General features: G+C 42.2%; 2 protein-coding genes across 2 annotated transcripts in view; both read right to left on the reverse strand.

The window, feature by feature from the left end:
* LOC139422725 (guanine nucleotide exchange factor subunit RIC1-like) overlaps nucleotides 1-6,166 on the reverse strand; it is a 94,826-nt gene extending 88,660 nt beyond the window's left edge. The window contains exon 1 of the mRNA XM_071174032.1: nucleotides 4,957-6,166. Coding sequence (XP_071030133.1) covers nucleotides 4,957-5,097 — 141 coding nt within the window. The 5' untranslated portion in view covers nucleotides 5,098-6,166. The remainder of the gene's footprint in view (nucleotides 1-4,956) is intronic.
* A 14,323-nt stretch (nucleotides 6,167-20,489) lies between these two features.
* LOC139421867 (programmed cell death 1 ligand 1-like) lies at nucleotides 20,490-26,918 on the reverse strand. Its single transcript, XM_071172997.1, has 6 exons — nucleotides 26,792-26,918; nucleotides 25,696-25,755; nucleotides 25,161-25,511; nucleotides 24,663-24,941; nucleotides 23,270-23,383; nucleotides 20,490-22,145 (listed from the first exon to the last, which is right to left on the reverse strand). The coding sequence occupies exons 2-6, from the start codon at nucleotides 25,748-25,750 to the stop codon at nucleotides 22,120-22,122; spliced, it is 825 nt and encodes a 274-aa protein (XP_071029098.1). The 5' UTR covers nucleotides 25,751-25,755; nucleotides 26,792-26,918; the 3' UTR covers nucleotides 20,490-22,119.
* Between the last annotated feature and the right edge of the window lie 482 nt (nucleotides 26,919-27,400).

A 27,400-nucleotide genomic window follows, 5' to 3' on the forward strand; every position in this document is an offset into this window, starting at 1 on the left:
GCTAGCGTCCCAAACGATCCCATAGAGGTTAATGTATACACTGGGTGTACAAAGCATTAGGAACACTTTCCTAATATTGAGTTAAACCCCCTCTTGCCCTCAGGAAAGCCTCAATTCATTGGGGAATGGACTCTACAAGGTGTCGAAAGCGTTGCACCGGGATGCTGGACCCTCTTGACTCCAATGCCTCCCACAGTTGAGATAAGATGGCTGGATGTCCTTTGATTGGTGGACCATTCTTGATACACGCAGGAAACTGTTGTGTGAAAAAAAACAGCAGCGTTGCATTTCTTGACACAAACCGGTGCACATGGCACCTACTACCATACCCCGTTCAAATGCACTTAACCTTCTTGGGATAGGGGGCAGCATTTTCACTTTTGGATGAATAGCGTGTCCAGAGTGAACTGCCTCCTACTCTGTCCCAGATGCTAATATTTGCATATTATTATTACTATTGGATAGAAAACACTGAAGTTTCTAAAACTGTTTGAATGATGTCTGTGAGTATAACAGAACTCATATGGCAGGCGAAAACCTGAGAAAAATCCAACCAGGAAGTGGGACATCTGAGGTTTGTAGTTTTTCAAAGCTTGGCCTACCGAATACACATTGAGATATGGATAAAGTTGCACTTCCTACGGCTTCCACGAGATGTGAACCGTCTTTAGAAACTTGAATGAGGATTCTTCTATATAAGGGAGGGGCTCATGAAACCCCTTTGAGTCAGTGGTCTGGCAGAGAGCCTTGGTCTCATGACGCGCGCTCCTGACAGAGTTACCTCTCATTCCAGTACTTTTCTTCAGACAAAGGAATTCTCTGATTGGAACATTGATGTTTTATGTTAAAAACATGCTAAAGAATGATTCCATACATCCTTTGAAATGTTTCTAAAAAGGTCTGTAATGAAACTTTTCGAGTTTTTGTCTGGACGAAGTGCCTGCGCCTCATGAAGATAGATTACTGGGCTGAACATGCTAACAACAAGTGGCTATTTGGACATAAATGATGGACTTTATGGAACAAATCAGTCATTTATTGTCAAACTGGGATTCCTGGGAGTGCCTTCTGATGAAGATCAAAGGTAAGTGAATATTTATGGTGTTGTTTCTAACTTTGTTGACTCCAAAATGGCGGATATTCCTCTGGCTGTTTTGGGTTCTGAGCGCCGTTCTCAGATTATGCTTTTTTTATACCCTCGGTATATCTCCCAAGCCTATTATATAATAGCAGAGACAGTGGAAACTAGGCCTTCATGGATGTGGGTGTGTCTTATTGTAATATGAGGCCACGCCCACTTCCAACCCCTCTCTCTGTTCTCTCTGCTACCACACAGCAAGCAGCACCAGAGTCTAGGTCCAAAAGGCTCCTTAACAGCTTCTACCCCCAAGCCATAGGACTACTGAACAATGAATCAAATGGCCCCACGGGCAATATGCATTGACCCCCACCCTTGTTTTTACACTGCTGCTACTCGCTGTTTGTCTATGCAGTCACTTTACCCCAACCTACATGTACAAATTACCTCGACTAACCTGTATATTGACTCGGTACTGGTACCCCCTGTATATAGCCTCATTAATTTTATTGTTTTACTTATTTTATTTTTTACTTTCATTTATTTAGTAAATATTTTCTTAACTGCATTGTTGGTTAAGGGCTTGTAAGTAAGCATGTCACAAATACAATTGTACTTAATATGATTCAATCGAAAATCGTGATATTTGACATTGACCACACATCATGATGTTCAAGACTATACTCTATTTGAACTTTACAAATGAGAACTGTGCAGTTTTATCAGTTAGGTTGTATCAAAATGTTGAATATCAAGTCTAAATGAACTACCTAAACCTTATTTTCTCACCATACTAGGATTATTTCAAAGAGAGTGCGACTAGAATATGGTAAATAGACACAAATTGCACAGTCTAGAATGATCTAGTCACTAACGAGCATATTGGATTGGGGGGGTGATAGGAGTAGGAGACAGCTGATAAACAGGGAGATGGGAGAGGGAAGGAACAGGCGAGATGCGGCAGCTTCCCATGGAGGAAGGAAGGAAGGAAACTGGTTACTCCTGGGGTGTTTCATTTAACCACCTCGGCATGAAAGCACTAGTATGAACCATGCACTGCTTTGTCACTGCAGATGAAGGAGAGTAGTGGAGGAGGGGGGTCCACTAAAGGCTATTGGGAGACACGGCCAAAGACTAGTAATAGGAGGTCGGAGCAGGAGGAGACGCTGCTACAGCGAGAAGTAGAGCAGTACAGGCAGAAACCAAGGAGTCTACGTTGTGAGAATAACTCAGGGATGGTGGGGTGCTTCATTTTCCTTCCCCGTCTCAGTCCGGTATTGACTGCCCCCTCCGTCTCAGTCCGGTATTGACTGCCCCCCCCGTCTCAGTCCGGTATTGACTGCCCCCCCCCCGTCTCAGTCCGGTATTGACTGCCCCCCCCCGTCTCAGTCCGGTATTGACTGCCCCCCCCGTCTCAGTCCGGTATTGACTGCCCCCCCCGTCTCAGTCCGGTATTGACTGCCCCCCCCGTCTCAGTCCGGTATTGACTGGCCCCCCGTCTCAGTCCGGTATTGACTGGCCCCCCGTCTCAGTCCGGTATTGACTGGCCCCCCGTCTCAGTCCGGTATTGACTGGCCCCCCGTCTCAGTCCGGTATTGACTGGCCCCCCGTCTCAGTGACAGGAATGGTAAAAATAAAATAAAAATCGCAACATGCACTTAAAATGAACCTTACAAATAGCAATGTTGGGCGATTTGGAAAGCCATAGCCAGTCAATAAATAATATAATAATACTCGTAGGAAAGGTTTTCATCTTTAGCTCACAATCTGTGAATAACATACAATTAGAAAGATTTTAAAATGTTGTAAAACATCACAGCACAATTGAAAAATATATGGCACAATGGAAACCAAACGAGCGTGGTCTACAATGATAGGTGGGATGGGCTGAGAGTGGCTGAGGGTTGGTCTATGGTGATAGGTGGGATGGGCTGGGAGTGGCTGAGGGGTGGAATTATAGAGCTGAGGTCTATGGTGATAGGTGGGATGGGCTGGGAGTGGCTGAGGGGTGGGATTAAAGAGCTGAGGTCTATGGTGATAGGTGGGATGGGCTGGGAGTGGCTGAGGGGTGGGAATAAAGAGCTGATGTTTGGTCATGTATTATTGTTATGTGACTGCTTTATTTAAAAGTAGTATGTATGTAAAAATGTATATGTAAAATGTAGCAAAAAAAGCTGTAAAAAAAACTAAATGATATCTGTCCTCCAAAGAGGGGCGGAGGGGATCATATAAAATAAAATAAATACTCAAGGCCACAAGGCAGAAGTAGCATGACTTGTGCCTACTGTAGCTAATGTAAACAAACTGGTAAGCTGCTTTAATGTTGTTGCTCACTAGATAGAATTTGTAGTAAGTCCTTGTTGATACTAACCAGATGGCCAAACTAGATAAGAGTAACTAGCAACATAATTAAATCACAAAAATGTATTAATTTTTTAACGAAGCAGCTGCCTGTTAGCTGTCGAGAGTCAGTGGAGTAGCTAGCTAGCTAGGTTGTACTACGCAGCGGTCTAAGGCATTGCATTTCAGTGCTAGAGGCATCACTACAGACCCTAGTTCGATTCCAGGCGGTATCACAACCGGTGATTGGGAGTCCCACAGAGCGGTGCACAATTGGTCCAGCATTGTCCAGGTTAGGTCGTCATTGTAAATAAGAATTTGTTCTTAACGGACTTGCCAAGTTAAATAACAATTTTTAAATCCTGGAAGCACAACAGGATACTTACCTCCTGTGAGACAGGGAAATAAATACTGGCCTTGATTTACACTGTCTAATTCTACTCTACATACAGCGATTATATTTGCAGCAGCACTCGTGTTTATACTCTTATGCAGTCATTGACTACTACTATGCAGAGATAATTCCACAGCTGACAACTGTAATTGCAGATGTTATGTGGACACCATATTAAAAGTTAAAGCTGCATTGATGTTAAACAGAGAAAACAACCAATCCATCACAGAAGAAAAAAAACAATACATAGCCTAGTTTAAATCAAAGTTCACCCATGTAGTGAATATTTGGAGATTTTCTTTGCTATCTTTTGTCTTGATGAAAGTCTGCCCCTGGGGTCACAAAGCCCCAGAGATCGTATATCAACAGAAGCCCTGGGGCAAGGAAAATATGGACCTATGAAGTGGCAGTACGGTGTGAACTGCCCTAACACCAAGTGACTCCTAGCACTCAAAGCAGAGGATTCAACACGCGTGTGAGAGGCTCTCTTTGTTAGAAATATATGGGAGAGGATATGTGCAGAAGAATGACGAACATGGAGGTTGAAGTCCATGGGAACGCAACTTGCGTAACTTACACGTTGTCAAAATAAATAACAACGCTCTCCTTCAACTTAAAACGTCATGTGCCACCCAGTGATAGTGAAGGAATTTGTGCCAAAGCTCTACATTATGGCTCTGATTTGCACCTCTTACAAGCCTACCTAAATACTTGACGGTATATGATCGAAGATTACAGTATTCTTACATTTTTACATATTCCTCATATAGCTAATGTTAGCTACATTATAGTACATTGTTAGTCCCAAATGCTGTGCTTTCGCCATGTCTTTATCTGGCTAGCTAATGTAGTTTGGCACATGCATTTAACATATACTGAACAGAATACATTGGTGTGTAACTAGCTAACACTTATGCTGTTAAAATACAAAACAGTAAAAAACAACCACCTGTTTGTTATTTTTCCAAATTCATGTACGCATGACAGCTAACGTTAGTTAAATGCCGTGCCATTAACTAACAAGTAAGTGACGCGGCAACCAAAGTGTACAGACCAAAAACTGAACTATCCAACTTGATCACCGGCTAACCGTTAAGTAACGTTAGCGGCTAGCCAGCTCGTCAGTAATTCCCTCCGTGCTTACCCGACTAAACCAGACGCTTAGTTGAGTCTCGGACAATACAGCGAAGTAAAACCTCTGGGAGCTGGGTTGAACATGAAACGGTTCTTCTTCACTTTTCAGTGGACAAAGTAGCCTCCGAGGCCAGCCAGTTAGAAAATACATGACGGTCAGTCACTTCGACTCAACACTCGCCGTGTCGCGGGTCCAGTTGAAAGGCTGGCAAGCTGTATTCCACAGTAAGAGACGATGTTGTCCAATGGCTTCATGGACAGTTTGTGGCACATTTAATCGCTCATCAAATCTATGTGCAATCCAATCAGGCTAGCTAGCCAACACTGCTAACTTGACATGGAACTTGGGCTCTCCAGTGGGAGAAAAAACAAGTCATGTGCACAACACGGGACTTCAACTTAAAAGCTCTCTGTAGTTTGCGTGTCCACCTACCTAAAAAAAACATTGCTTAGCGATGATAATACATGCAGTATTCTTTTCGGTGTCTCTCTCCGCCGCCATCTTTAGCGATTATGTTTGCTATCCTCACTCCGATTCGCTATCCCCGAAGAGGCCTCTGCCCGGTGTGAATGGTGCTTTCAACACAACTGGGAACTCAGAAATAACCGAGTTCAACTCATGACGTCGGTGATCTTCATTTCGGGTCGGAAAGTCGGAGCTCTAGTAAAATGTCCGAGTTTCCAGACTTGGAGTTCCCAGTTGGATGACAGCTCAAACGATTTTTCCCAGTCGAGGCTCGTCTTTTTCCGGGTTCTCAGATGTCTTGAACGCTCGGAAGTCAGAGATTTCCGAGTTCCCAGTTGTTTTGAACGTGGCAGAAATTTGCGCAGAACGAGACATCTGATGTAATTTTCTCGTGAACTCCAAATGTGGGGTGCGTTCGTATTCACATTGGTAATCGGCTCCAATTTCAGAGCACTCTGGTTTGCTAGCGATAGTAATTGAGGAATTTACGAACGCCCTAAAATTGGTGATGACAGGTGCAAGTAAACCGACTAAAAACGCAATTAAATAGTTGCCATAACACAGTTACAGTCACTAACCCTCTAGATAACAAGAAAACACTCTAACCAGCTCTGCTAGGCCGAGTAAAATGTCCAGAGTTAGGTGTTCTTTCATTTGTTTCTGGCAGTAGATAGCAAACTAGCCCACTTTAGCCAGTTAGCTTGGGTGCTTGACTGCCATCGTGAGGTCATGACGCTTGGATCATCCTTACTCCTCGGCCAGAGCGTTCAGTGTGCGCTCTGAACGCCCCGAATATACGAACGGACAACCTAAAAAAAAAAAAAGCACTGAATCTGCACTTTGGCACTCCAGAATGAATTTGCGAACTCACCCGAATGGCTCGTTGCTGCACTCTGGTGGTGATAAGGGAGGCTTGCACAAGAGAGACTAAATCAAATTGTATTGCTCACATACACGTTGCAGATGTTATTGCGAGTGTAGCGAAATGCTTGTGCTTCTAGCTCCGACAGTGCAGTGGAGAAACTAATGTACTGTAATTCAATGTAATCTTTGGTTGCACTTAGAATGAGTGTTTCTGGTTATATTTTATCTCACATTTATATACTTTGTATCAAATGAAGTACCTCAGAGGAAGGCCCTAAAAATAGTATGTTCACACTGCTGCTATTCTGTTATTATCTATGCATCGTCACTTTAATAACTCTACCTACATGTACATATTACCTCAATTACCTCGACTAACCGATGCCCCCGCACATTGACTCTGTACCGGTAGCCAGCTGTATATAGCCTCGCTTTTGTTATTTTAATGCTGCTCTTTAATTATTAATGATTTATTATTTCTTACTTTTTTTTTTGCTATTTTTCTTAAAACTACATTGTTGGTTAAGGTTAACATTTCACTGTAAGGTCTACACCGGTTGTATTCAGTGCATGTGACAAATACAAATTGATTGATTTGACCTGACAAGCTCTCTACACCATCTGACATGTATTTTTCTTCAAATCGAACAATTGCGAAATAAATTCTAACTCTGAAGTGCGTCATTATACTTCACTTTTCAACAGAAAAAACAACAATACTTTGAGATAGATCTAATAAGGGTTGTGTATTAATATTTGTCTCAATGTACGTTTCTGATATTTGGCTGCACAGCAGTAACTTCCTTCACCACTCAACCTAGACACACAACAATTAAACAGAAATGTAGGACTTCACCCCCTGGGACAAAGTATCAAAAATGTCAAACAGATGTTGTTTCTGTATGATATGTTGGATAAAGGAATAAAGACAGAGACCAATGTCAAGTTCAATAGCCTTGTTTGTGCATTGTACAAATCCCTACACGTGGAGTCCGGGGAACAGTCCGGCTAGTCGAATACCTATCAACTAGACACCGTAAAAGATGTCTTAGATCTGATGATTCACGCAACCATGGGTTACATAAATTACAGTACATGGGCATATGTAGGGAGATCGATTACTGCCATATGTTGTAGTTCAATGCTCCCTCTTGAGTTTAGCATTGTACAAATGACAACTAGTGTGTGCTCTCTACTTCCCCCCAAAAAATGTTTTAAGGTTAGTGGTTTGACGCACTGGAAACCCCCAGACTTTTCCATGGGATAACCAAAATAGGGATTCTTTGGTTGTCAGTTATTGGTGCTTTCAAGACAACTGGGAACTCGAAAAATACGAGCCAAAATTTGACGTCAGTGATCTTCAGGTCGGAAAGTCGGAACTCTACAAAGTAATGACGGGCATTCCGTCTCTTTATAGTGAACCGGCTCGTTCGGCTCAGCTCACCAAAAAGAGCCAGCTCTTTTGGCTCGCAAACGGCTCTTTGAAAAAATATGTTTTGTATTTTTTCCAAGTCAAACAGTTTGCGATAGTTTGACTATGATTGGTGTGTTAAAACAATTATAATTAAGTTATTAAAATAAAGAATACTCTACCTTAACCACAATGTATGTAAAAATGCATTGGTTTGTTATGAAAAAGAATGCTATTAAACATTTGCATTTAAAGTATAACTTTTTAATGTATATAAACAAAGTGCATATAAATGTAACAATTCAAAACGAATACAATCTGAACAACATAATAATAGAATATTGAACCATATCAAAGAAAAATAAATAACAATGTGCGAAACTGCAGCATCCCACTTAAAACATTAAACTGGTCCCTCTTTTCTCTCTCTTCTTTATTGCCATGTTATAACCAGCGGCACACAACAATGCTGACCATATTTTGCTTTTATGAGAGATTTCCATTCAGAAATGCAAGCTGCCTCACTTTCAAGGGGCTGATGCGGTTTCTTCTCTCAGTAATTATTTGTCCCGTTTTCGAGAAGACCCTCTCAGAGGGAAGGGATGTGGCCACTATGCAGAGTCTCTATGTCATGACTTTAGTAAGCCGTGGGTAGACAGAGGCCTTGTTCCTCTACCAGCTCAGAGGATCTGTAGATCTTTGGAGGAGGGGCTCCTCCAAATAGGATTGGACCTCCATTATTCCTTCGTACTGCATCCCCAGAGACTCTCTCGTCAAACAGCATCCAAACAGCAGACGTTTGAGGCACTACTGCTGGTGCTTCTGCTCTATCTGATCCCTCTTCTTCCTGGTGCCCTGGTGGCTGAGCCAGCTGACTGTTGGGGCTGTCCCTCCCTGCTGCTGAGGTTATTCTTTGAAGAGCCTCATCAATCGCTCTAGCATTTTTGTTTTATTTAATTTTATTTCACCTTTATTTAACCAAGTAGGCCAGTTGAGAACAAGTTCTCATTTACAACTGCGACCTGGCCAAGATAAAGCAATGCAGTGCGACACAAACAACACAGAGTTACACATGGGATAAACAAACGTACAGTCAATAACACAATAGGAAAATCTATATACAGTGTGTGCAAATGTAGTAAGATTAGGGAGGTAAGGCAATAAATAGGCCGCAGTGGTGAAATAATTACAATTTAGGAATTAAACACTGGAGTGATAGATGTGCAGAAGATGATGTGCAAGTAGAGATACTGGGGTGCAAAGGAGCAAAAAAAAATAACAATATGGGGATGAGGTGGTTGGATGGGCTATTTACAGATGGGCTATTTACAGATGCAATGATCGGTAAGCTACTCTGACAGCTGATGCTACAAGTTAGTGAGGGAGAAATAAGACTCCAGCTTCAGAGATTTTTGCAATTCGTTCCAGTCATTGGCAGCAGAGAACTGGAAGGAAAGGCAGCCAAAGGGAGTTGGCTTTGGGGATGACCAGTGAAATATACCTGCTGGAGCACGTGCTACGTGCAATTTTGTAAATAACGTCGCTGAAGTCAAGGATCGGTAGGATAGTTAGTTTTGCGAGGGTATGTTTGGCAGCATGAGTGAAGGATGCTTTGTTGCGAAATAGGAAACCAGTTCTAGATTTAATTTTGGATTGGAGATGCTTAATGTGAGTCCGGAAGGAGAGTTTACAGTCTAGCCAGACACCTAGGTATTTGTAGTGGTCCACATATTCTAAGTCAGAACCGTCCAGAGTAGTGATGCTCGTCGGGTGGGCGGGTGCAGGCAGTTGAAGAGCATGCATTTTGTTTTACTTGCATTTAAGAGCAGTTGGAGGCCACGGAAGGAGTGTTGTATGGCATTGAAGCTCGTCTAGAGGTTTGTTAACACAGTGTCCAATGAAGGGCCAGAAGTATATAGAATGGTGTCGTCTGCATAGAGGTGGATCAGAGAATCACCAGCAGCAAGAGCGACATCATTGATGTATACAGTGAAAAGAGTCGGCCAGAGAATTGAACCCTGTGGCACCCCCAAAGAGACTGCCAGAGGTTCGGACAACAGGCCCTCCGATTTGACACACTGAACTCTGTCTGAAAAGCAGTCGGTGAACCAGGCGAGGCAGTCATTTGAGAAACCAAGGCTGTTGAGTCTGCCGATAAGAATGCGGTGATTGACAGAGTTGAAAGCCTTGGCCAGGTCGATGAAGATGGCTGCACAGTGTTGTCTTTTATTGATGGCGGTTATGATATTGTTTAGGACCTTGAGCGTGTGTAACACTTGTCGTATGAAGTAGACCAAGGTGCAGGGTGGTACGTGTTCATGATTCTTTATTTTCTCAGAACACTAAACAAAACAACAAAAGAATAACAAACATCACGTTCAGTAGGCTTACAGAGCTAACAAAAAACAACATCCCACAACCTAAGGTGGAAAACCAGGCTGCCTAAGTATGATTCCCAATCAGAGACAACGATAGACAGCTGTCCCTGATTGAGAACCATACCCGGCCAAAACATAGAAACACAAAACATAGAATGCCCACCCCACATCACACCCCGACCTAACCAAATAGAGAAATAAAACGTCTCTCTAAGGTCAGGGCGTGACAGCGTGGCTGAGGTGCACACGTGACCCACTCGGAAAACCAGATTGCATTGCGGAGAAGGTACAGGGGGAATCGAAATGGTAGGTGATCTGTTTGTTAACTTGCCGTTCAAAGATTTTAGAAAGGCAGGGCAGGATGGATATAGGTCTGTAACAGTTTGGGTCTAGAGTGTCTCCCCCTTTGAAGAGGGGATGACCGCGGCAGCTTTCCAAATTTAGGGATTTCGGACGATACGAAAGAGAGGTTGAACAGGCTAGTAATAGGGGTTGCAACAATTACGGCAAATAATTTTAGAAAGAGAGGGTCCAGATTGTCTAGCCCAGCTGATTTGTAGGGGTCCAGATTTTGCAGCTCTTTCAGAACATCAGCTATCTGGATTTGGGTGAAGTTGAAATGGGGGAGGATTGGGCAAGTTGCTGTGGGGGGTCCAGAGCTGTTGACCGGGGTAGGGGTAGCCAGGTGGAAAGCATGGCCAGCCATAGAAAAATACTTATTGAAATTCTCGATTATAGTAGATTTATCGGTGGTGACTGTGTTTCCTTGCCTCAGTGCAGTGGGCAGCTGGGAGGAGGTTTTCTTATTCTCCATGTGTCCCAGAACTTTTTGGAGTTTGTGCTACAGGATGCAAATTTCTGTTTGAAAAGCTAGCCTTTGCTTTCCTAACTGCCTGTGAATATTGGTTCCTAACTTCCCTGAAAAGTTGCATATCGCGGGGACAATTCAATGCTAATGCAGTGTGGCACATGATGTTTTTGTGCTGGTTAAGGGCAGTCAAGTCTGGAGTGAACCAAGGGCTATGTCTGTTCTTAGTTCAATTGTTTTTGAATGGGGCATGCTTATTTAAGATGGTGAGGAAAGCACTTTTAAAGAATAACCAGGCATCCTCTACTGACGGAATGAGGTCAATATCCTTCCGGGCCAGGTCGATTAGAAAGGCCTGCTTGCGGAAGTGTTTTAGGGAGCGTTTGACAATGATGAGGGGTGGTCGTTTGACCGTGGACCCATTACGGATGCAGGCAATGAGGCAGTGATTGCTGAGATCCTGGTTGAAGACAGCAGAGGTATATTTAGAGGGCAGGTTGGTCAGGATGATATCCATGAGGTTGCCCGTGTTTACGGATTTAGGGTTGTACTTGGTAGGTTCCTTGATAATTTGTGTGAGATTGATGGCATCTAGCTTAGATTGTAGGACGGCCGGGGTGTTAAGCATATCCCAGTTTAGGTCACCTAACAGTACAAACTCTGAAGATAAATGGGGGACAATAAATCCACATATGGTGTCCAGGGCACAGTTGGGGGATGAGGGGGGTCTATAACAGTGAAACAGTGAGAAGCTCTAACTGTTTGGGCACATACCTGGATAGCATGACAGAACTCAGCAGGCTATCTCTGCAGTAGATTGCAACTCCACCCACTTTGGTAGTCCTATCTTGGCAGAAATTGTTGTAGTTGAGGATGGAAATGTCAGCATTTTTGGTGGCATTCCTAAGCCAGGATTCAGACATGGCTAAGACATCAGGGTTGGTGGAGTATGCTAGAGCAGTGAATAAAACAAACTTAGGGAGGTGGCTTCTGATGTTAACATGCATGAAACCAAGGCTTTTACGATTACAGAAGTCAACAAATGATAGCACCTGGGGAATAGGAGTGGAACTGGGGGCTACATGGCCTGGATTAACCTCTACATCACCAAAGGAACAGAAGAGGAGTAGGATAAGGGAACGGCTAAATGCTATAAGAACTGGTCGTCTAGTGCGTTGGGGACAGAGAATATAAGGAGCATATTTATGGGCCTGGTAGAATAGATTCAGGGCATAATGTACAGACAATGGTATGGTTGGATGTGAGTACAGTGGAGGTAAACCTAGGCATTGAGTGATGATGAGAGAGGCTTCGTCTCTAGAGGCACCAGTTAAGCCAGGTGAGGTCTCTGCATGTGTGTGGGGTGGGACATAAGAGCTATCTAAGGCATTTTTAGCGGGACTGATGGCTTTACAGTGAAATAAAACAATAAGAACTAGCCAAGACAGCAGTAGACAAGGCATATTGACATTAGAGAGAGGCATAAAGCAAACACAGGTGTTGATCAGGAGAGCTAAGACATCAACGGGTAAATGGCAATGAATGGGCAGAGCGGGTCATTTAGGTACATACAGGACCTGAGTTTGAGACTGGGGCCGACAGGTAAACAAAATTAGTTACCATGTTATTGAAACAGTCCAGGGGGCATCAGCTGTGTAGCCGAGTGATCATAGGGTCAAAAGAGCAGCGATAGGTGTGGCAGGGTGCTGTTCGGTAGTCATTACTACGCTAGGCGAGCAGGGGACACAGCGTTCTGAAAAGCTAGCGGGCTGGGGCTAGTAGATAGTTCTTTGACGACATCGTAACAAAATAGCCTGTTGAGACCATATCGGGCGATCACGTCGGCAGTCCAGTCGTGATGTATCGGCGGGGCTCCGTGTCGACAATAAAGGGTCTTGCCAATTGGCAAAGGAGGTGTTGTAGTCCTAGAATTAGATGGTATATGGGCCTAGCTCGAGGCTAGCTCAAGGCTAACAGTAGCCACTCGTTTGCAACTAGCTATTTGTGATGATCCGGTGTAATGATCCAGAGCGGCAGGAATCTGGTGATTGGTAGAGAGAAACAGTCCGATATGCTCTGGGATGATATTGCGCTGAGCAGACAGGCAGGTGTTGTCCAAGCTAAGGCTGGCTGGCGACCGAGAAAAAGGTGAAGACCGCTAGCCGTGGCTAACAAAGACTAGTTGCTAGTTAGTTGGCTAGCTCCTGATGGAAGTTCCAGTTATAAGGAATAAAAATAGCAGATCCATAACACATTGGGTGAGGCGGGTTGCAGGAAAGTATATTTACTTCGTAGATAGAAAGTGAGATTAAAATATACACGAAGAAGACCGGCTATTTACACGGGATAAGACAAGGACAAACACACACATCCTACTGCTACACCATCTTAAATTAGATGATCCATCTTGGATTAGATCACTGAAGGCTAACTTCTTAAACCTGGGGTCAAGTGCAGCGGTTTCTGATAGCACGTGTCTATATTCCATTCTGTGGAACTTTCTGTCCATTGATGAACATAGGGTGTCCATCAACTCTGTCACATGTCCTGTGGTTACATTTGCTTCTCTCTGGCGGCTGGCTGTGATTCGCTGCAGACCCTCACACAGGAGTATAATTTTTGAGGCTGTCACATAGCTGAAAAGAGAGAACAGTAACTTATGTGTTCAGGTTCATGTTTTGTCTACTAATACTACAATCTCATCTACTGCGCATATACATATACAGTTGAAGTCAGAAGTTTATGTACACTTAGGTTGGAGTCATTAAAACTCGTTTTTCAACCACTCCACAAATTTATTGTTAACGAACTATAGTTTTGGCAAGTCGGTTAGGATATCTACTTTGTGCATGACACAAGTAATTTTTCCAACAATTGTTTACAGACAGATTATTTCACTTCTAATTCACTGTATCACAATTCCAGTTGGTCAGAAGTTTACGTACACTAAGTTGACTGTGCCTTCAAACAGTTTGGAAAATTCCAGAAATTGATGTCATGGCTTTAGAAGCTTCTGATAGGCTAATTGACATAATTTGAGTCAATTGGAGGTGTACCTGTGGATGTATTTTAAGGCCGACCTTCAAACTCAGTGCCTCTTTGCTTGACATCATTGGAATATCAAAATAAATCAGCCAAGACCTCAGAAAACAAATGGAGACCTCCACAAGTCTGGTTCTTCCTTGGTAGCAATTTCCAAACACCTGAAGGTACCACTTTCATCTGTACAAACAGTAGTACGCAAGTATAAACACCATGGGACCACGCAGCCATCATACCGCTCAGGAAGGAGATGCGTTCTGTCTCCTAGAGATGAACGTACTTTGGTGCAAAAAGTGCAAATCAATCCCAGAACAACAGCAAAGGACCTTGTGAAGATGCTGGAGGAAACAGGTACAAAAGTATCTATATCCACAGTAAAACGAGTCCTATATCGACATAACCTGAAAGGCCGCTCAACAATGAAGAAGCCACTGCTCCAAAACCACCATAAAAAAAGCCAGACTACGGTTTGCAACTGCACATGGGGGACAAAGATTGTACTTTGTGGAGAAATGTACTCTGGTCTGATGAAACACAAATAGAACTGTTTGGCCATAATGACCATTGTTATGTTTGGAGGAAAAATGGGGTGGCTTGCAAGCCGAAGAACACCATCCCAACCGTGAAGCACGGGGGTTGCAGCATCATGTTGTGGGGGTGCTTTGCTGCAGGAGAGACTGGTGCACTTCACAAAATAGATGGCATAATGAGGTAGGAAAATTATGTGGATATATTGAAGCAACATCTCCAGACATCAGCCAGGAAGTTGAATCTTGGTCGCAAATGGGTCTTCGAAATGGACAATGACCCCAAGCATACTTCCAAAGTCCGAAGCAAAATGGCTTAAGGACAACAAAGTCAAGGTATTGGAGTGGCCATCACAAAGCCCTGACCTCAATCAAATAGAACATTTGTGGGTAGAACTGAAAAGGCGTGTGCGAGCAAGGAGGCCTAAAACCTAAAACCTGACTCGGTTACACCAGCTCAGTCAGGAGGAAGGAGCCAAAATGTATCCAATTATTGTGGGAAACTTGTGGAAGGCTTCGTGAAGCGTTTGACCCAAGTTAAACAATTTAAAAGCAATGCTACCCAATACTAATTGAGTGTACGTAAACTTTAATGAAGTGACATGTAACTGACATGTAAGCAGTGGTTACCCTTGATGTCCAGTAGTCAGTGGTAAGGCAAACTCCAGTAGCTTTTTGGACTCTTTCTCGCACTGAAGCCTGTGTGCTCTCGTACAGTCGTGGAATTTAAAGGGTTTTCCTGCTTGGAATTGTTTGCTGTGGGTTGCGGAGTAGGCCTACTTGACTGAGTGGATACATCATGTGTGGAGGTTCTGGCTCCACCACCATCACTAGCAGGCCCGCTAGTTTTTCGAAGCTCTGCTACAGCTAGCTTCACAGTTGGGTGCACAGTTAGCATATGCCGGTGTAGGTTGTGCGTAGAACTGGCTTCATATAAGATTTTGTTTTGGCATCCAAATGCTACTGTGCTTCCGACTAATTTTTAAGCTGTTGTTTTCACAGCTGTCCTTCCTCTCTCTCCTCGGCTGCTAAGTGTGTGACAGTGAGTGAGTTGGCTCTGCCCTCCCTCATGTTCATTGGTTGACACTCCATATCTGATTGACAGGAACAACAGGTGAGGCTGTTCGTCTGAGCAGACAGTCAGAACGAATGTGTGCACTTGAGCATTTAGGCCTATATTATTTTATTTATTTTTTTGTTCTTTGAATTAGTCATTCTATTCATTTAAATATTTTGATTATTCATATCTTAATTTTAGATATTTTTATAAATAGATTAAGCTCTTCTGATATGCAAGTCGGCTCCCAATGTTCATCTACAAGAGTCGACTCTTAGAGCCGACTCGTTCGCGAATGACCCATCGCTACTACAAAGAGGCCAGAGTTCCTAAGTTTGAATTTGGGTGTATCGAATGTCAGTTATTTTTAGTTTTTTTTAACAATTAATTGACTGACATCGTTCAATCACTTGATTTCAATTTCGTTTTTAGCTCAATGTGCACATTGCTCTGCAGTTTCTCTAGAGATAAATCAGATCATGCACAAACTGTGCGATGTAGTAAATAAATCAAATCAAATTTATTTATAAATCCCTTCGTACATCAGCTGATATCGCAAAGTGCTGTACAGAAACCCAGCCTAAAACCCCAAACAGCAAGCAATGCAGGCGTAGAAGCACGGTGGCTAGGAAAAACTCCCTAGAAAGGCCAAAACCTAGGAAGAAACCTAGAGAGGAACCAGGCTATGTGGGGTGGCCAGTCCTTTTCTGGCTGTGCCGGTGGAGATTATAACAGAACATGGTCAAGATGTTCAAATGTTCATAAATTACCAGCATGGTCAAATAATAATAATCACAGGCAGAACAGTTGAAACTGGAGCAGCAGCACGGCCAGGTGGACTGGGGACAGCAAGGAGTCATCATGTCAGGTAGTCCTGAGGCATGGTCCTAGGGCTCAGGTCCTCCAAGAGAAAGAAAGAGAGAAAGAGAGAATTAGAGAGAGCATACTTAAATTCACACAGGACACCGGATAGGACAGGAGAAGTACTCCAGATATAACAAACTAACCCTAGCCCCCCGACACATAAACTACTGCAGCATGAATACTGGAGGCTGTGACAGGAGGGGTCAGGAGACACTGTGGCCCCATCCGATGACACCCCCGGACAGGGCCAAACAGGAAGGATATAACCCCACCCACTTTGCCAAAGCACAGCCCCCACATCACTAGAGGGATATCTTCAACCACCAACTTACCATCCTGAGACAAGGCCGAGTATAGCCCACAAAGATCTCCGCCACGGCACAACCCAAGGGGGGGCGCCAACCCAGACAGGAAGATCACATCAGTGACTCAGCCCACTCAAGTGAAGCACCCCTCCAAGGGACGGTATGAAAGAGCCCTAGTAAGCCAGTGACTCAGCCCCTGTAATAGGGTTAGAGGCAGAGAATCCCAGTGGAAAGAAGGGAACCGGCCAGGCACAGCAAGTAGGCAGTTGTAGTTTCCATCAGGCCAATGTTCTACATAGTCTAGCGCAAAAAAAATGTGATAAGTAACTCAATGACCATAATCCATTGCGTGGATACTTGTCTGGTCTATTGTTTGTTTTATGCCTTCTACACAAAAGACAGAAGAATGCTTGATCCAGAGAGGATACACAGAGAGCAGTTTCTGTGTGATTAATAATTGGTATTCAGCAGGCATAAAAATATGCCTTATTTACTTTGAAGAACTATGAACATTGTGATTTTGTTAGACAGCAGCTCTATAAGGATGAGATGATAACTTGGAATTGGTCAAGTGTCAGTTGTGCAGAGGTGAGGACGGAGTCAGGCGCAGGACACAGAACTGAGTAAAATAACGTACTTTACTCTGAAACATAAACAGCCAATAAATCCACGCAGGGAATACAAACCCTAACACAAAAGACTAACACAAATCCAGGAACAATCATGCACAAAACATAATGAGAACCAGAGGGTTAAATAGGGAAATAATAATAACGTAAGGTGTGTGCAATCAAGACATAACAAATAGAAAAAGAAACGTAGATAGGTGACAGCTAAAAAGCAGGTGACAACGACCGACCGCCGAACGCAGCCCGAACAAGGAGAGGCACCAACTTAGGCGGAAGTCGTGACACAATTAAATAATAAAGTAATCAAATAAAACCAATGTAATATACTCAACAATATAAATATTTTATTAAATTGTCCATCAGCAGTTGAAACAATAACAAAGTGATTTCCCCACCCCTGTTTTGGTAAGAAGCTCAGGGCTGGAGAAATGTAACCTCTCTCAAACGCATAGACAGAGCTATGGATGCAAGGACTAACCATCCAGGATATAAAAATGATAGTTTTAACCATGTTTTGAAGATATATAGTGTTTGTTTATATTTACTTTGTTTACAAACGTTGGAGTAAAACAGTTTATATTTATGGTTCTCATGGAGTGTGACAGATGAACTAAGCTCATGAGGCATTTATAAGTTATATTCTTCAAAAATCAATGTGTATATATCATTAATTTATAATTCCAAAAATGGACACAACTCATGATTGCCCCTTTACATGATGTAGTTACATTTAAGAAGTTTAATCTAAAATGTAATCTACGTAATCCCCGAAAGTATTAAATAATGATAATAATATTTATCATGAGGACCATAAACAATAACTAGTAATGCTGCATACTCCAAGAAAGGTTAGAAGGCATTACATTTCCATGTATAGTATAATCAAATTATAAAACCACTATCTATAAGATTTCACCTTCCTTATCAATGTAAAATACATATTCGTATGTTTAGTGTTAGAGATGTTAAATCGGGTTCAAGTCCAGGCTCTGGCTGGGCCACTCAAGGACATTCAGAGACTTGTCCTGAAGCCACTCCTGCGTTGTCTTGGCTATGTGCTTAAGGTTGTTGTCCTGTTGGAAGGTGAACCTTCGCCCCAGTCTGTGGTCCTGAGCGCTCTGAAGCAGGTTTTCATCAAGGATCTCTCTGTACTTTGCTCCGTTCATCTTTCCCTCAATCCTGACTAGTCTCCCAGTCCCTGCCACTGAAAAACATCATTCAGGTCAAAGGGTTCAGTCTCGGTTTCATCAGACCAGAAAATCTTGTTTCTCATGGTCTGAGAGTCTTTAGGTGCCTTTTGGAAAACTCCAAGCAGGCTGTCGTGTGCCTTTTACTGAGGAGTGGCTTCCATCTAGCCACTCTACCATAAAGGCCACTCTACCACCTTATTGGTGGAGTGCTACAGAGATGGTTCTCTTATCTCCACAGAGGAACTTTGGAGCTCCTTCAGAGTGACCATCGGGTTCCTGGTCACCTCCCTGACCATGGCCCTTCTCCTCCGATTACTCAGTTTGGCCGTGCAGCCAGCTCTAAAAAGAGTCTTGGTGTTTCGTAACTTCTTCCATTTAAGTATGATGGAGGCCACTGTGTTCTTGGGGACCTTCAATGCTGAATAATTGTTTTGGTGTCCTTCCCCAGATCTGTGCCTCGACACAATCCTGTCTCGGAGCTCTATGGGTAATTCCTTCGACCTCATGGCTTGGTTTTGCTCTTACATGCACTATCAACTGTGGGACTTTATATAGACAGGTGTGTGTCTTTCCAAATCATGTCCAATCAATTGAATGCTCCACAGGTGGACTCCAATCAAGTTGTAGAAACAACTCAAGGATGATCAATGGAAACAGGATGTGCCTGAGCTCTAAAGGGTCTGAATACTTTCCAAAGGCACTGTCATTGAAAATAAGAATTTGTTCTTAACTGACTTGCCTAGTAAAATAAAGGTTAAAAAAATATATATATATATATTTTTTAAAGCACTAATCACTCAGCACTACCCAGCACAGACCCACTTGAGGTGAGAGAACATTTTAATTTTGATCAACGGAGCCTCCTTCCAAACTAATGTCAGATGTTATTTAATACCATGGTAGAACAGATACGTTTGGGACAACAGAAGGAAGAAACTGGTATCTGAGGTAAGACACACCAAGATCCTCAGGGTGGAGCCACTGAGAGAGGAATGGGAATAGGGAGCCCCAACTCGGCAGAGTTTCATTGTTTTGCCCACCAAGCAAGGAGTTTTTTTTATGGGGGTCAATGAGAGAGTGTCGAATTTGGTACCCCTAAAATGTATTATTGTTACTAGTGTACTGATATAGTAGGACACGTGACATCCCGGCAACTTGTAAGTAAAACAAAAACTTCATATCGGTGTTGTCTCGAGATGGCTATGTCACGAATCCCGCCGAAGATGGTGCCTCTTCCTGTTCGGGTGGCGCTCGGCGGTCCTCGTCGCCGGCCTACTAGCTGCCACCGATCCCCTTTTCTGTTTCATTTAGTTTTGTCTGATTAGTTGCACTTGTTTCTTGTTTAGCTTTTGGTTTTGGGCTATTTAAACCCGGTAGGCCCGCCGGCTTTTGTGCTGGCTTGTTTTCTGTTATTTGATGTGTGTGATTTCTGTGGAAGTATTTTTGTTTTCGAACCGTTTCGTCCTGTTGTTTTAGACTGGGTCTTATTGCGCCCGTGTGTGTGGCGTTGACTACCCTGCTCTCTGCGCCTGACTCCTCCACCCACTACTTCTAGAAGTACATGACAGGCTATGCATATTCATGGCATAAGGCTAGTAGCATAGCATCACTCTACATTGATTACAGGCGGTTGACGTCAACAACCTTCATCGAATATTTCAAAAAGGATCACAATAATGAGATGTATCCACCAATCCAAAGAAAGGATAAGCGAAAGCTACACAGCGCGCCTTGCCGCTTTGTGGACAACAACTCTCATTGTTAGGACGGAGAAACATGTATATCCATCAGTATATCCATCATCTTTGACTAAATCAATCCCTGATTAGAGGGTGAGAAGGGGGAAAAAGCTGTGCAATTGGTTTTAAGGGTCCAGAATTGATTTTGCGAGGTATTGACTGTCACAAATAGCATACAATCATTACCATGGCACATGTTTTACAATGTATTCGTGAGCATATCTTATTATGTGAATTAGGAAAAAAAGACCAGAGTTCATGACTGAGTTTCAATTTGATGACCGAGATATTTCTTTAAGCAGGAATCATCATCATCAGCATTTCCCATCAGCACCACCCGTCTTTCCTGTCTTTAGACAATGTTTATTTTCTAGGAAATTGTGCAATGGACTGACTCAATACATTCTTACTGTAGAGTTTCCATATGACTGAGACAGAAAGTGAAACTGTGTTGTCACAAGGTCTAAGTCATCAAATGGTTCGACTCACAAAGAGTATCAAACAGTATCAAATACCTGGAGTACAGTAAACAACTGTGTTAATATAAAATGTGGAATCACTAATTTGCCTTCTGGGGTTTCATGGGAAGCATGGAAGGGAACTGTTTTTTTCAATAAAATCCCCCAAAGTTGGACATCTCTGTATAAACATGTTATTATCTCTGTATTACAGTTAGTAACTGTACAAGATATACAGTAAATAAATGCAATGACGAACCATGACCATGGGACCTAGGCCTTCAGATGGACCAAAAATCTTCCAATAAGTTGTATGAAATGTAAAAATCTAGTAAATAACACAAAACAGAGCATCACTTAAAGCTACAATATGTAACTTTTTGGGCGACCAGACCAAATTCACATAGAAATGTGCATTATAGATCTATCTTTCTAATTGAAAGCAAGTCTAAGAAGCTGTAGATCTGTTCTATATGAGCTATTTCTATGCTTCCCCATTCTGAAGTTCTGTTTTTGTGTCATTTACTTTCGGTTTTGTACACCAGCTTCTCACAGCTGAAAATACAATATTTTTGGTTATGGAAAATATATTTCACAGCTGTTTAGATTGTACAATGATTATCTACACAAACTGAAATTAGGCGAACAATTAGTATTTTTGCAGGAAATGGCAGAGCGATTTCTGCATAGTGCATCTTTAATGCACCTGACATAATAACTTCTGTAGATGGACCATTCTAGTTCTAAGTGAAGGAGAAGCAATGCTTTTTGATGACATTATGAGAAGGCCTAGACAAAGATGTTTATTACTAACCCAAGATCGACCACAGCCTGTCTTTCCAATGGGAGCAAATTAATCATAGTGGGCAGAACAAGCAAGGAGGTGGGCAGTGCCAAGAGCGAGCTAGTGAGATCCTATTTACATTAGGGAACACCTACTCTGTGAAGTGCTCAATTCACCCTTGCACTCCTAAATGCCATTTAAAAAAATAATAATTGGCAAGTCTATAAAATGCAATCCACTCTGTTTTTTACAGATTATAGTTTTGGTAACAGAAAACTGTATGGAGATCAAATGTTTAATCAATGAGAAAATTAGCAATGTTGGCCAAAATCCATCTCGCTCCATCTTCTCCGGCAACTGGGCTTGCCATTAACATATTTGGTCGTGAGTGGAAACGCCAACCGGCGTAACATTTAGATAACAGAAAATGTAGCATGATTTAACTTTTCGTTGACAATGTGTGTGCATGAGTCTTTTGTGTTCTCAGTCCTCTCCTTGCAGTTTACAGTCTCAGTGAGGAGTCTCTTTCTCTGTTGCCTCCTGGTACAGGTCACTGACAGTCACAAACAGTCTATCACCAGGATCAGTTGGAGCTGCCAAAAGGGGTCCAGGCAGGTCAGAGGTCACGTCTCTGTTGAGCCCAGGAGGGTGTTAGAGCTTGAGGGTCCTGAGCCTCCCTGTGAACAGAACATAAAAGCGGGTTATAGTTTACAGTCCGAATGTTGCATGAGATGTTCTGCTGAATCTATTCATGTTATTGCTTAGAAAGTAGTAATGCCATTTTGTAACACTTTTAGTGTTTAAGGTTGGGACTTTCCTCTTTCTCGCTCTTTGGTTTTTAACATGCTGACTTCTCAAAATGCTAATGCAGTAATACTGTAAGTACAAACCATAGGAGGCTGCTGAGGGAAAGAATGGCTCATACTGGTAACCATGTATTTGATACCATACTGTTCCATTCCAGCCATTACCACAAGTGTTAGTGTTACCCTGCCATAACCCTTACCTTAACCGTTTTTTAAATTCCAACTTAAATGTGGTGTGGTCAGAGTTGGGACGTCCCAAGGATCCCCTTTTGACTGTCCCTTACCCCAATCCCATCCTCCCCAATTAAGGTGCCACCAACCTCCTGTGTTGTAAACTTGATCGAGACTGATAGGGGACTTTTCTAAAAAAAAAAAATAAGGAATGACTAGCTCTATATCAGCCTGCCGGGACTTTTAAAGCAGGCCTTAATACTCATCTCTATCGGCTACCCTTCCTATTAGAATTTGATGGTTGCTTTCATGATATGGTTAGATATATTTGTTTTGTTTAAAAATATATATTTTTTCAATTTTATTTTATGCACTTTGAGATTTTTCTTGTTTAAATAAAACGTACTTTACCAATGTAATAAATTATTATTGTTATTATTAATAGTAGTAGTAAACCACCCACATGATTTACCGCAACACAAAAACAAACTGTGGGGGTGTTTCCACATGTGGCAGTTCAGATAGTTTTAGAAAACACACACTCATGTTCTCACATGCTAAGTCATTACATGCTAAGTCATTACATGCTAAGTCCTTGTCACAAGATGTAGAATTTTTTTTCTTCCAGTCTCACACTAACTGTACGCAATCATTCTGGCTTCAACATCAGTTACACCTTTAGAGGTTAAAGTACAAAGTACATACTTCCTCTCTAGGCTGTCTATCTCAGGCAACATGAAACAGTGGAAACTCCTTGTAGCAAACTTGAGATACAAATGTGTGCAAATCAATTAAGAACTGAATAAAAGTTAAGTGTATGTTACCTTTCTGTCTGCGATACCCGAAGATGGTAGCTGCAATGATCATAGCCACCGTCAATGTCGTGCCCAATACAATAGAAAGGGTGTTAGGTTTACTCTCAATCACAGGTATTTCATCTATGAGTAAAAAAGATAGGGAGAGTGAAACCATTTTATTTTTCATCATAAACTGTATCTAATACTGCCTATGTTCTTAGTTAAAATTTCTAAACATAAAAAAAACATTTAGGAAAGAGAACAATCTTACACCAGATAAAGGGTTTTCAGAGAATTTCCAGAAATGGGTCAAACTAAAAACAGCGAGGGCCTCCCGGGTGGCGCAGTGGTTAAGGGCGCTGTACTGAAGCGCCACCAGAGACTCTGGGTTTGCGCCCAGGCTCTGTCGTAACCGGCCGCGACCGGGAGGTCCGTGGGGCAACGCACAATTGGCCTAGCGTCGTTGGCCGGTAGGGATGTCCTTGTCTCATCGCGCACCAGCGACTCCTGTGGCGGGCCGGGCGCAGTGCGCGCTAACCAAGGTTCCCAGGTGCACAGTGTTTCCTCCGACACATTGGTGCGGCTGGCTTCTGGGTTGGATGCGCGCTGTGTTAAGAAGCAGTACGGCTTGGTTGGGTTGTGTATCGGAGGACGCATGACTTTCAACCTTCGTCCCTCCCGAGCCCGTACGGGAGTTGTAGCGATGAGACAAGATAGTAGCTACTAAACAATTGGATACCACGAAATTGGGGAGAAAACGAGGTAAAATTGAAAAAAAAACCACACAAAAAACAGCTAAAAAAATAAACTAAAAACAGCTCCACTACCAAGCAACGATGATTGGTAGAAGTTCTGACAAAAATGAGGTCTTCATGAAAAGATATATACACTATCTGCTAGTCATCTTCAAAGCCCGTGTTTTTTTCCCCACATTGACTTATGACGCCTACAATGTGATTCATTGAATGGAAGGGAAAACATCACCCCGACACCTACGACAGCTACGCCTCGACACCTACGCTTTACAGCACTATGCTCATTGAGGAAAGCACCCGCGTTAAAGCACCTTATCAACAACACATCTATGCACTCTAACCCCCACTTTCCATTCAGAGGTTAAATTGACCTTGTTGTGCTTTCACCATAATGTCACACTATAATGTCACAAGGTATTGCTTATAAATGTGTTATGAATGTGTTATGAATGTGTTATGTATGAGTTATGAATGTGTTATGTATGAGTTATGTATGAGTTATGTATGAGTTATGTATGAGTTATGTATGAGTTATGTATGAGTTATGTATGTGTTATGTGGGAGTTATAAATGTGTTATGTATGAGTTATGAATGTTTTATGAAGTCCTTATGTAGATGCCCTTCAAATAGTGTAACCAAACAGGTAAATTCACCCACTTCATACCTGGGATGTCAAACCTGGCTGATGGACCCTTTGTAGCTTCCCCTTTCTCCACCAAGGCACATGTATAGTTGTTTTTCTCAGAGTATTTGACCATTATCTTGCTGGTGACATGGAAAAGCTGGTCTGGAGTTTTCACAACGGTGTCGTTGGATTTGATGTTCCTGAGACTCTTGTCTCTCCAGTTGATTGTGGCAAGAGGATAGCCCTCAGACTCACAGGCCAGCTCCACCTCATCTCCCCCACGTCTCTGCATGCTTTTAATGATAGTCTTATAGGTTGCTAAAGGACACATGAAAGTAGAATGATAAACCATTGAACTCTATTACAATGCAGTGCTTATAATGTGTAACAACATGTGAATACAGTGAAATTAAAGTGTTGTATAAGAAAAACAAAGTAAAATGTTTCTTTTTCAGACAAGTTCATTACCTAATATTGATTGACTGCTTATAAAAACTACAGTACTGTGCTATTGCAATGAAAGAGCTTTTAACTCACCTTTGACTGTCAAAGTGGTCTGTTTATAATCAGCTCCCCCCAATTCCACAAGACATCGGTACACCCCAGAGTCGTTGATCCTCAGACTGGACATATGTAGCTTAGCCCAGCCATTGGTCAGCTCCTCCAACACCAACCGTGCCCTGCCGCGGTACTGGAGATTCTGAGAAGTGAGGTCCTCCTGTCCGTTATCCATCCTGTACACCTCTACATCTGGAAGAGGCTGGACCCGTTGCCATACCACTGACAGGTTCGGGTCCCAGTCCCCAGGTTGGAACCTGCAGCCCATGGTGACATCACCGTGGAACTCTGCCACATGTGAGAGACTGTCCACCTCCACTGTGAACAAGGCTGGGGGGGGTCAGAGTTAGATTAGCAACATTGACATTATCATCCATATTGAAATCAGATATCCAACAGTCAGAAGTCACAATAACCAGTCTAAAGTGGGCTCTGAACAACAGACAAAAAATATGAATGTGGCTTTGAGTCTATTGTGTTATCGTGAATGTACTTTCAAAAGTCAATGACATACCTGCAAGAGTTGGCCATAAGACTACATGTAAAACCAAAAGAAAAGCCTGCTCCATTTGACCTAGAGAAGGAATGACATGTTTGAATTTTGGCAAACAATAGCTTTTGCAAGTGGAGTCCTGAGTTAAATAAAAAAATAAGTCAGTCCTTTGAAATATAACAGAAATTGGCACACTAGAACTACTGTATAAGTCTGGTCTGAACTGGTGCTTCAGCAACTGATGCAATGGAGAAAGGGCACGAAAGAATATGTATTCATTTGTTGCTGTGTAGTCTAACTTTATCTCCTGATTAGACCAGACTGGTATGAGTCAGCAGCATTGGCAGAAATAGAGCATTTTACTTTCCTATAGGGCAGCTGGTAGCCTAGCGGTTAAGAGCGTTGGGCCAGTACCTGAAAGGTTGCTAGTTCGAATCCCCGAGGCCGACTAGAGGAAAAATCTGTTAATGTGCCCTTGAACAAGGCTCTTAACTCTAATTTCTCTGGATAAGAGCGTCTGGTTAATGACAAAAATATATATTTAAATAATACCACTACTGATCATGGGTAACATTCTGCATCACGTACAGGCTCTCTGGTTAAGAACAGTTGAATAAATGGAGTTAATAACACCAGGTTCAGTGCAGCTCTGATTTCATAGATTCCACTTTCAATCAATAAGAATAATACATCTAAATCATGGAAATCAATCACCCTTCTGAGGGTTTTATCACCGCAGCATAGTAAACCATGGTAAATGCATTTGTTTATAACAGAGGGTATACTGAAACATAACAAGAGCTTTTCTGCTACAGTGAATAGGTTATTATGGGACATTCGTTTAGTTATTTAACCCAAATAGTGGATTGGGGAAAGCCTTTCTCAGCAAAAGTCAACTCAAAATGTCCTGTCAGAGACAAATATATTATATGTTAAAAAAAAAAAAAATCCTTAAAGTAAACATAACTTTATTAGTCTCCACAATATATCATCACGTTTAAGTTTCTGATAAGCAAATAAAAGCTTTAAAATAATAGAAATGTATTAAAATAAAGCAATAAAACATTGGCACATAAACTAAAGGAAGTTAAAAGCACTAAATGTAGTGTTCTATTACCTTTGCTGAAGTCTTGCTTGTTGTTTCAGAGTTCCTCTCACATCACATCAGTCATATATTCTGTTTTTTAAGAGTGCAACTTCCTCTCGATCTTCTCCCTCTACTGTTATTCTCGACATCCTCCCGTCAAAAACTGAGCAGTTTCCTGATAGTGACTGTGCATGCGAGATGCGATCATTTACTTATCTGGGAACAAAGAGGTGAATAACCTAGTATAACAACATTAGCCATTTATCACAATAAATTATCACTATTAACATAAACACTATTATCATTTAGGGCCAGGAGAATTCATGATAAAAAAAGGAGATTGGGATTGAGTACGATTGTAGAATCTGGATAAATTATATCTGTCTATACAGATCTCTTAATTTTTATTGTTGATTTTTGTCGTAAATAGTCATGGCCATAATGATAACGTTCATCAGAGTAATGTATTGTTACAATCCTCCTTTCATCTTGCAAAATAATTGTAGTGTTTTTGTAATATCGAATGTAGGCTAAAGGAGGAAATCATCGAATCCCTCCCAAAATTACACACTTTTTACTGTCAGGGTATAAAAAGTTATTTAACCCCTTATTTACTCAACAAGGAAGGACTTGGAAGTT

This window comes from Oncorhynchus clarkii, chromosome 12, assembly GCF_045791955.1.
Source record: "Oncorhynchus clarkii lewisi isolate Uvic-CL-2024 chromosome 12, UVic_Ocla_1.0, whole genome shotgun sequence".
NCBI classification, from domain to species: Eukaryota; Metazoa; Chordata; class Actinopteri; order Salmoniformes; family Salmonidae; genus Oncorhynchus; species Oncorhynchus clarkii.

What these genes read in the sequence shown, in the direction of transcription:
- LOC139421867 (XM_071172997.1), bottom strand. Translation starts at nt 25,750, where the DNA reads ATGGAGCAGGCTTTTCTTTTGGTTTTACATGTAGTCTTATGGCCAACT. An exon ending in CTTATGGCCAACTCTTGCAG is followed by an intron (nt 25,512 to 25,695) that starts GTATGTCATTGA and finishes GACCCCCCCCAG; the next exon opens with CCTTGTTCACAGTGGAGGTG. An exon ending in AGCCAGGTTTGACATCCCAG is followed by an intron (nt 23,384 to 24,662) that starts GTATGAAGTGGG and finishes TTTTACTCATAG; the next exon opens with ATGAAATACCTGTGATTGAG.